At 44.8% G+C, this 10,645-nt stretch overlaps 1 protein-coding gene across 2 annotated transcripts; it reads right to left on the minus strand.

The window, feature by feature from the left end:
• Positions 1-443: 443 nt before the first annotated feature.
• Positions 444-10,071, minus strand: LOC119652838 (integrator complex subunit 5). Of its 2 annotated transcripts, XM_038057174.1 has the most exons (11): positions 9,954-10,071; positions 9,443-9,895; positions 9,305-9,386; positions 8,990-9,237; positions 8,586-8,930; positions 8,283-8,532; positions 1,880-2,238; positions 1,441-1,823; positions 1,098-1,377; positions 897-1,039; positions 444-826 (listed from the first exon to the last, which is right to left on the minus strand). In XM_038057174.1, exons 1-11 carry the CDS (start codon positions 10,003-10,005, stop codon positions 557-559), a joined length of 2,865 nt encoding a protein of 954 aa, XP_037913102.1. In that variant the 5' UTR covers positions 10,006-10,071; the 3' UTR covers positions 444-556. The 2 variants fall into 2 exon arrangements, with proteins under 2 accessions (XP_037913102.1, XP_037913101.1); XM_038057173.1 differs by having other exon boundaries at positions 9,443-10,045.
• Positions 10,072-10,645: the final 574 nt, after the last annotated feature.

Here is a 10,645-nt window from a genome sequence, read left to right on the forward strand (position 1 = left end):
ATTTTCGTGCGGTTGTAGCTTCGCACGTTATTTCCCGATAGGTCCACACGGTGCTCCCTCGTTTGTTTTTCCGGCACGATTCCCCGTATGGATTTAAGGACACATGAAGGACTTAAGTGTCCAAAAGGACCCTGCAACCGCCCTCATTTCCCAGCTTGGTTAGTACAGTGTTGTGCAAGTGCGTGTCGACGGGGACCGTCAGTATTTGCAGACCGGACTACACGGTCAGTTTGACCAATTTTTTTTTATGTTTTTGGGCCAACTCCGGCCAACGAAGATAGCCATGATCACCGCCCAATCGAACAAGTCATTACAACCATCCGGGATGACTTTGCAGGTGACTTACAGTGGTACCATCAGACATTGCCTAAACGGATCGCCAAACAAAACTTTCTTATGCGCTTCAAATAAAAAAATGACCATTTTATGAAATACTATTTTCTTGTCAATTCCATTTTGTACATCGCTAAGTTTTCTTCTTAAAAACTATCTAACAAATAATTTCTCTGGCGTGTAATCATACAAAACATTTCATTTAACTTAAAACCTATAAACCTTAAAAACTAGGCTGCTCACCCGCTTTGCCCTTTCTACTATTTTGTTCCTTTTCCTCAAATACTGGCATCACAAACATCTGATAGTAATGGGCTCCTACTTTTGGCAGTTTCTTTTGCATTATATCCCGCAACGTATCAACATATTGAGGTGGCGGCTTCAACAAACTCGGATTTCGCCAGTACAAACCATTTGCACTGCGGAAGATTGCTGGAGCGGGTACATTATCTTTCAGGTAATTCCAGACACATTCTTTGAGGACCAGAGCGATCTGCGAAATGTATGATCGAAAAAGATCGTTTACACCAATCAAAGGACTGAAACCCAAATTCGAAAATTACCTCAGGAGCTTCCAAGTATTCGATGATCATGTGGATCTGTGATAACGGATGTGGAAGCAGTTGACCCATGGCTAAAATTTGCAATAGATTTTTCGTAGAAACCATCAATTCATCGTTTTCATCAGGTGACTGGAATCGATTCACTGTAACGAATGAAAGGCAAATAATCCCAATTCACACAAACGGAAAGGCATTGTGTACCGTTTTTTGCTCGCCACTGGTGTAAGAATGAAGCGCACAGCGCTCTCAAAAGTACGGACGAATAGCATAAGGCGGGTCTATGCATTGCCACTAATGAGATAATTGGCAGTAGAATTGGGGAAGTTTTGAAGGCTCGCCTGATTTGCAGGTCCCGTTCCATTGTAACCTTTGAAAATTCCTCATCTGGAAACGGCAGACCGTTGTACATGATATCAGGGGACACCATTTCTACTAGTAAAAGGGAAACTACAGAATATCCGTCTGCAGTGCTGCCTCTGTCCTGTTGATTGATATGACTTTCACACAATTTTAAAAATTAAATCTACAAAAACTGCTAACTTACCGTCGAATACTGACAACAAGCATCAATCGCTTTAAGCAAATGTGCTTGTAGCTCTGCGTCCGGCTTCTCGATAACCGGGTCCGTAGGTTCGGATTTCAAACCCTTTCCTATCAATCCGGCATGCAAAACTGACCTGTTCGCCATTGGTCCTGCATCTTGTTTCTGATTTAAGACAATCAACTTTTCATTTTCTGAAATTCCAACTTCATCGTCCTCATTTGAATCATCATCTACGATTCCTCCAAATAGTTTTGAGTAGGTGAAAAGCGCGCCTTCAACCAAATCTTGCAGGCATATTGTTCGGGCAGCTTTTCCCGAATTCGTGCATTGTCTTCGTAGAAGTGTAAGTGCAGTATCGATGCTAGTTAGTCGTAAAGTGGGACCTGAAGAGAAAATTCTATAGCACTCTGATGAACTGTAAACAGATTTCAGTAATTACTTTTCTCTGTGAGGCACCAGAAGAAATATTTCACGGTCAAATGTGCTAATTTCAATATGTCAACCATATTCTGTTGATTTTGACCCGATCCGGGCTCAATCACATCCAGTAATTGGATAACACTGTGCACTATTTGACGAGAGACATCTGGACTATAAGGTTCGGGATCCACTTCCATGTTTTCCGTTTTTACTCGTTTGTCCAACGCAGATTTTATTGATGGCGAAGGGGATTCGCCCTCTGGTTCGGGCATTTTAAGAACGCATTCCAAAATGTTTAGCAGTTTTGAAAGAGATGTATTCAATGATGTCGTGACAGTTTGCTGACGAAGGTAAGGGGATGATTTGCTCTTCTCTAATCTACAACGACCGAAATTATTTTCTGTGAATATTGATTAATGAAAAAACAATCTAAATTATTTAAAGGATTTTTTTAAGCGCAAATGTATCATTACGAAAAACGAGGTGTCTGAAGGTTAACATGCCAAATAATTAGTCAATTTTCGATAGAATTGCCTAAGCAGTCTGGAATCTTCTCTAACATTTTATTCTATTTTATATATATGGCTGCCATTCAACCCCTTAGTGGGGTATAGCGCGTCGACCACACTTATGCGCCATCGTTCGCGATTACCTGAAATGTCCTTCAGCACTCGTCACACCTTCCCGAGATGCTCGCACTTTACTGTTCTGTGCTAAGTGCTCTTGGGCAACCCACTCGTCAGCCAACTCGGAAGTGTGGATTCCACAACATGGTATAGCCCACAATGTAATTGTCGCCCTTCCTTAATGTGTGACCTATCCACTGCCACTTCCGCCTTCCGATCACAGTGCGTACGAGTGCCAGACGTGTGTGCCAACCAAGTTCTTCCTTTGAGGTAGTGTCAGGCCAACGTACTCATATGATACCCCGCAGACAGGTGTTCACGAAGGTTTGGAGCTTTTGAGTAACGTTGGGGTTCACTTTCTGCTACTCCTATATAACAACACAGAAAGAACACATCATATCCAGATCCAGAGACAAGGCATCAAAAGCGGATCTAGCGCTGCTAATGCGTGGGGCAACATCCAGTTCAGTGCCACCGTCGGAAAAACCCACACTTCCTAGGTATACAAATTGATCGATGACTTCGATGCTCTACCTATTAATGTAGATATGGAGGGTACGATGACCCGTCAGACTGAGAACTTTGGTTTTGTTGATGTTTGTCTTCAGTCCATCTCTACCTGCCTCTTTTCTCAAATCCACAGCCATTGGGGCAAGGTCCATAACCCGGTAAGAAGGCAAACAGATATCATCATTGTAGTTGAGATACGTCCCCCGGGGAAGGCAGCGTGAAGAACAGCACCGATAGCAAGAAGAAATAATATCGGAAACAATATGGAACCCTGGCGGACTCTCAAACTCCTCTCCAGCACGTGACATTTTGCGTATCATATGTTGCTCTGATAATAGCTATTGGTTTCCGCGAAAGTCTGTCGAAAGCCTTCTTGAAGTTGATTAAGAGCGAGGAAGCGAAGATCTCAACTCCGCAGACTGTTTCAAAATGATCCGTAGGATGTTGATGTGGTCAATGTAGAAGGATCCAGAACAAAAACTAGTCTACTCTCTGTTGATCAAGGGTGCGTTTTTATGCGTTCCAAGATTATTCTTGCGATGCCAGGGAGCACGCAGATACCCTTCCAATTGTCAAAATCAAGACGGGCGCCCTTCCTTCTTTAGAATCTTAACAATCATCCCCTTCTTCCACCTTCTGGGAAAGGCCTCGCATTCCCAGCATTTCTGTACGAATGGAAATCGCAGATCTGAACAGAAACTACAGGTTCGACGATAATTAATTCTGCAGGGAGACCATCAAGCCTAGTGGTTTTACTATGTTTGAGTGCATTGATGGCCAAGATGATTTCCCTTGTTTGAAGGAACCAGTGCGAATCTGCACGTTACGGGGGCTAGCCATTCCATCCACAAAAGGCGGAACTTCGCCGGATGTGATACCACCTATTACGCTGCTCGTCATGGCGGATGAGAAGTTAACCGGTAGCGTCTCTCACAAGACCATCGAAACGCGCCTCCTACACACGATGCTTTGAGAACCAAGCTAGCTAAATTTCATCGCGTCTAAACAAGTTCAAGTTTAAGGGTACTCGCGAGTTTGAATATAAACCGATACGACCCTCGCCATTCCATTAGTGAGATGAATGACTGTGCTTGTATCACACCAGCATCCGTGCGTGTTTGGCACCGGCAATCCGTCAGAAAGCTAAAGCGATGGTTGTTTTCAGACCGACCAGCCAAGTGAAATTACGTCTCCCTGAAGCTGATAACAAAATCGAACCACTTCCACTAAATATTCATCTAAATAATTGAGGTAAATCAAAATTTCAACTCAGTGCAGGGAATGAGAGTGAGCATTTCAACCTATAAACACGACACTGCGAGAGTTTATTTGGATTTTTGAGGTTAACATTATTCACCTCTAGCGTCGCCTCTAAAAAGCTGCTAATACACAGTCAATCGATCAGTCGATCTCGGTCCCGCTAATTTCGATCGAGGTCTTTGGTCTTGAACTTAAAAGTCCTTGCCGAGTTTAACGCCAACAGCAACATAGACTGTCTTGAATTGTGCAGCAGGTGCAGGAGCAAGTTTATGAAAAAATAGAATTTGAAATGGTTTAATTGAAACTGAAGTATGAAATTTAAGGGAAAGGGACCAGCTATTGTTCCGCAGAAGCAGCACCAACCGATATAACCCAGCATAATGTTTTGCTCAACGCTCGCATATAGGCATATCGATCAGCCGCCCCTCATCGTTAGAAGAGTTAAGTAAACTAAAACTTTCGTCAAGTCAATCAATGAAGCGAATTGTTGATTTAGCAGAATTGACTCGGCAAGTATGTGTCCAAGTGGTGTTCACATACTTAGCAATAGTAGATTACTACTGCGGAGGCGATGCAGTGTGTGAGTGAACCTCGGAACACACCCGCCTCAACAACTCACCCCGTGGTCAGTGTAGTGTTACGGCAGATTACCGACCTTCAGCGGAGAGTGACCACCCTCACGGCTACCGTCTCTATGCTCAAAGACTCCTGCAGTTTGCTTACCACCGCTTCTTTGCCGACAAAGCAAAAAAATGTACCAGTTCGTGCACGTTCACAGCACCAAAAAACTAGACTCGCTAGGAACTCCGGCGGCAGTCCCATGCCACCTAACCATCTACGACCCTTTGAACAAGCGCCATTACCTAATCGACACAGACGTAGACGTCTCGGCCCTCCGAGTATCGCGGAATCACAAGTTGATCCGGCAACAACTCAAACTAGCGGCTGCAAGCTCCTCAACTACATACGCTTACGGCTACAGGCAAGTAAACGTAAGTCTGGGACTTTGGCGAACGATTTCATAGTGTTTTTTTAAAGCGGACATCAGCAGTCCCATATCAGGCGCACACTTCCTATACCACTATGGATTGCTGGTGGATGTGCAGAACAGGTCTCTTCTAGCCCCCGGAACTTCGCTCAGGTCTTCGGGAAAACTTGCCACCAGCTCAACCGTCATTTTTTCTATCATTTTTTAAGAAGAAGCCGACCCTCGCATTCGCCTGCTCCTTCAAAAATACAGCAACATAATTACTGAAAGTAGTCTCTCGCAGTTAGCTAAGCATGATGTACAGCACCACAACCGCACTACTGGCTCGCCTATCTTCTCGAAGGTGTGTCCATTACCACCCCGGAAGTTCTCTGTTGCTAACAAAGAATTTGACATACTTTTAAATCAGGGTACTTGCAGACCATGAAATAACTGCTGGTTTTCTCCACTACACATGATCCTAAAGCCTAACGCAAATGGAGACCATGTGGCAATTACAGACCATTGCAGACCGTTACCTCATACCACTCATCCACGACTTTGCTCACAACCCCGCATACTGCAGTGTTTTCACAACCTTGGACTTAGCCAAGGCGTATCAGCAAATCCATGTAGCTCTAGAAAACAGAAACGGCAATATGCACACCCTTCGGACTCTTCGAGTTCACACGGATGACTTTTATTCTGTGCAATGCGGCGCAAACTTTTCAGCGGTTCATCTACTCTGTCCTGTGAAACTTTAATTTTTGTTTTGTGTACTTTGATTATGTTTTGGTCGCCTCTTCCTCTGAGTCTGAGCATTTGGAACACCTCGAATGCATTTTTCAACGTCTCCTTGAGGCCGGTCTTGTACCTAATGTTGAAAAGTGCAAATTCCTTGAACAGCAGGTGACGTTTTTAGGCCACATGATTTGCTTTGAGCGAATCCAGACCAGATTCACAACATCAAGTGATCCTCAATGCCTACTACTCTGGACCCATAGCTAAAGACACACGTGTGATTGTGTGGTTTACAGAAGCCGTCCAGGCTTTTAAGCTGGCCAAAAGAAAACTGGCGGATGGTGCACTCCTGGCATTTCCTCAACCAGATTCACTACTAACCGTAAACGTCAATGCTTCAGGCATCACAGAAGATGCTGCCCTTCGCCAAAAGGTGAATCAAATCTGGGAACTACAGCACCTACAGCTTTTAGCCGCATATATGGCAATCAAATACTTCCCTAGAGGGCATGCTGTTTACAGTGTTCACGGACCACAAGCCTCTTACCTTCGATTTTAAGCAGAAGCCCGACAAAGCGTCCCCTCGCCAACTTCATCACCTAAACTTCATAAGCCAGTTTACTTCGGATATTCAGCTTGTGTCCGGACAATGTAATTGCAGGCGCTTTGTCACGCATTTCAGAGGTCAAAATCCCTGTCACGGTCGATTTTTCGGTAATCCTCGAGGTACAGAAAAATGACGCAGAGCCCCAGGGACAATCCCAAATACAAGTTTTGGGAAGTTTTCCATTTTTCGCTCAACCTCCGAAATACTCTACGAGACCTCTGACTTCCTGGGCCAGACAGTGCATCGCGTGCCAGAAGTGTAAAGTCATCAAGCACATACCGAAAGAAGTAGGCTCATTCCCTTGGTATACCAAGCGTAGCAATCCATATCCATCGTTGACTCTTTGCGAGACTCACATATCTTCCAGTATTGCCTCACAATCATTGATAGGTTCACGCGGTGGCCTGAGGCCTGTAAGTCAGGAAAACTCCTAGGATTTAAATGACTGCGTACACCTGCATCCCAATGGGATGCTGGAACGCTGGCATAGGACGCTGATGGCCGTTATAATAGCACACGATGACTTTTCATGCTTTCGTTCTACTTGGCCTCTGTACAGCCCATCGTGAAGAGTTTGTTCCGCCGAGCTGATATACAGGGAGAATTTGAGACTCCCTAGCAACTCTGTGCTCGATACTAGATTAGCCTTTTCCACCATTGGATCTTTGCGTTTGCTCCGGGGCACGGTGGCGAACTTAAAGTCACTCCCGGCATCCCGTCATTCTTCGAAGAAGGCTAACGCCCCCAAGAACCTGGACGTGTGCATACACATCTTGGTGCACGTGAATGATTCCCGTAAGCCCCTGCAAACACCATGTGAGGGCCCATATGAAGTTTTAAATAGAGGGGAGCACTTCTTTGGGCTTAACGTCGACGGCGGGTCCAAAAACGTCTCCGTGTCCAGGCTAAAACCTTTTGTTCCAGGGGTTGAGGCTCTGAGTGTTGGCCGACTATGAAAGACAATGAACGGCGTCTTTCGGTAATGGAGACGAAGATGTTGCGTTGGACTAGTAGCGTAACATGTTTTGATCACATCCGAAATGAGGATATCCGCGATCGTTATGGTGTTGCATCGATCGTGGAAAAATTGTGAGAGAGGAGTCTTCGGTGGTATGGTCACGCAAATTCGTGCTAACAAGAATTCACTTTGATTGGTCTGAACATCAAAGTCGATGGTAAACGACCAAAAGGCGGGCCGAAACAACGGTGGCTTGATACGCGGGATGGGGCTTTAAAAACCTCCAGATTGCACCCAGAGCAGGCATTCGAAAGAGCCAAATGGTGAAACCGATCACGACGGGCCGACCTCGCTTGTGAACGGGACAAAGGCTGAAGAAAAAGAAGTGAGAAGCTCACAGCAGCGAGACAAACACAGACACCCATGAGAACTGGGATTCGAACCCAGCGAGATTGGGAGGCTAACGCCCTACCCTCTCAACCATCGGGCCGTCATCATATGTCGCCATCGTTTGCGGTTGCCCGACATGCATTTCATTAGTGAACTGTTCTTTCTACCTCTTCAGCTGCTCGTCATCCGTTAACGTCCTCCACAGGACCATCGAAGCAGATCCGATAGCTCGTGATCACAACCATATCCCCCCACGAGTTTAATCTACAGAATTCGAGTCATAAGGGTGTTTCAATAAAACCATTTGACATATTCACTTTAAACCTGAAAACTTGAAGGTGGGATGAAATGAGTGCTCCTTACTTGCAAACTGTGGTCAAATTCTTGATAGCGTTTAGGCACTCCGTCTGATAGTCGACAAAATGGAACTGATTTTGCAACAACAACCGCTCCAAACTCATCTCAATGCCCGGCTTCACCTCTGGAAAATCCGTAGTTCCGCTCAACCCTCCAACGAAACGGATCAGCGCGCCGATTCCACTTTTGTTAGTTTCGTATGATTTCATCAGTAATTCGGCGATTGTCTGGTGGTAAATATGATGATGTTGGGTAGCTGCAAACAAAAAATCTAAGCCTGGTCCCTATTCAACACCTCGGAATACTTACAAACCAACAGGAGAAGTCGCACTGCTGTTTGTTGCTCGATGGCATTTCCGCTCGAGCAACTTTTCCACAACAGCACTTTCGACTCTTCTTTGGCAATATCATTCAGGAGCGGGCACGAAAAATTATCCAATATTAATCGTTCAAGCTCTTGCAGTGTGTATTCGATGAAGTCCTGGCACCAGAAGAAGCGATCCGCCACTTTCGAGACTGTGAGCAGGAGCTTGGTCCCATTCGTCTTCACCTTCAACGCGATATTGTTCAAGGAAGGCGTCATGTCGCGGAATATGAAGCTTTTGGTCCAAGCGTTTGTTTGACGGACAATTACCTCCAGCAAGGCGGGGTTATCTGCAAACAGTAATCATTCGTTCAACTTCTGGGGAGAAGTCATAAAAGAGAAAACTTACAAAGCTCCAGGAATACGCTGACAATGGGCTGCAGAATAATCTCCGAGACAGACGCCAGCTGCATGAGATACGGTATGATGTCGTAGTGGATTGGCTTCTTTGGATTGAATCCATCGTCAAACAACTCCTTTATGGCGTGTTTCAAGTCTTTTTCATGGGCAAAGGACAGGTAGTCAAGGATTCCGATTTCTGAGTCGAAACGACAGCGGTAGTCCTCTGAAAACCTTTTCAATCCGCACTGTAGGATCCTGTAATATAAAACGGATTGAATGCAAACGTTTGGCCCCAATTAAAGATCTTGAGAGTGATACTTACTGGGATATGATTTTCAGAGGAAAGCATCCTCCCAAGCGCGCCACCACCCAATCGAAAGAGGGACTGTACTTCCTGAACGTAGCTGCAAGTGGAGAACAATTAGAAACGACCCCAAAATCATGAAAACCTTCTACCTACCCAGGAGGGTCGCGATGCAAACCTCAGCCTCTGTGTTGCTCATCCTGCGAAAACAAGAAGCCATCAACCCGAGCAGGCACCTCATCGCGCTGCAATTCAGCCACAGATTGCACGCCGCTCCGATGTCAAGTTTCCTGCTGGGCCAATACTTGTCCGACAACCGACCCACCAGCTCAAGACTCCACGAGGCGATCAGTGGGCCCCAGGCGGGCGGCCCTTTGGTCACCAGACTCTCCAGTGCTTCCTGAATATCATTGATAAGCTCATCCTCAGGCGGGTTGCCTTGTGAGTCCTTCGACACAAATTGCACGTAGTTCCCAAGCGACACATCGAACACCAACGAGAAATACTCCAAAACCACTTCACGGGCGGCCGGCAGGTCCTCAAGGAGATTGAGACTGTTCCGGACCAGCTGCGGCGATGAAATGTTCTTCGGGATGCCGCGGTGGTTCGCTACCGTGTAAATGAATTGTTTTAATTCGACCAGAATGTGCTGTTTTATCATGTTTACTGGCTAGTTGGGCATGTGGAGAAATTAAACTCGCATCATTCCAGCAACACATCCAACAATATAATTCCCGGGCCTGAAGTTCCGGCTCAGAGTGATGGGTTATCGTCCGAAATGTCGTGTTGACAGCGAACAGTGGTTTGTTGTGGTTAGTGCTGTTTTCTAATCACTGTACAGTTACCTTAAAAACTTTTCTTTGGAACAGTTGGCGGTTAGGTTAGTTAAGGTTGCCTAGAAAATGTATGTGTTTAGATAATAGATAATTTCAAGACATCATTATCAGATATTACAGGAATATTTCAAGCCATTTAATTGAGCAACAAAAAGACTGAAATATACAACCCATCAATAACTCTTCCCAGTAAATAGATTTGATACACGGCCTGGAAATGTGAACCACAAAAACGACAAGCACATGGCCTTCCGTATTGTAACAAAGACATTTATTTTCAGCGGAGAAAAACGCATAGTGGATAGTGATTTCATAAATAAAAATTAGAAGACCTTAGAATTCTTTTATTCCAAATTTTTGTAAAAATGTTCAAAGTACCCTCCTTATATCATTAAACAATAAGGGGGTCCGCCATTGAAATTACATTTTGATTTTGGTAATATTTTGCTTGATATGTTTATAGTAATATTAATAATTTTAGAAGAAACTTTTTCATAAGATCTTGGAATGTTCTAATGAACCA

The sequence above is a fragment of the Hermetia illucens genome, chromosome 3, assembly GCF_905115235.1.
Source record: "Hermetia illucens chromosome 3, iHerIll2.2.curated.20191125, whole genome shotgun sequence".
Classification (NCBI taxonomy): domain Eukaryota; kingdom Metazoa; phylum Arthropoda; class Insecta; order Diptera; family Stratiomyidae; genus Hermetia; species Hermetia illucens.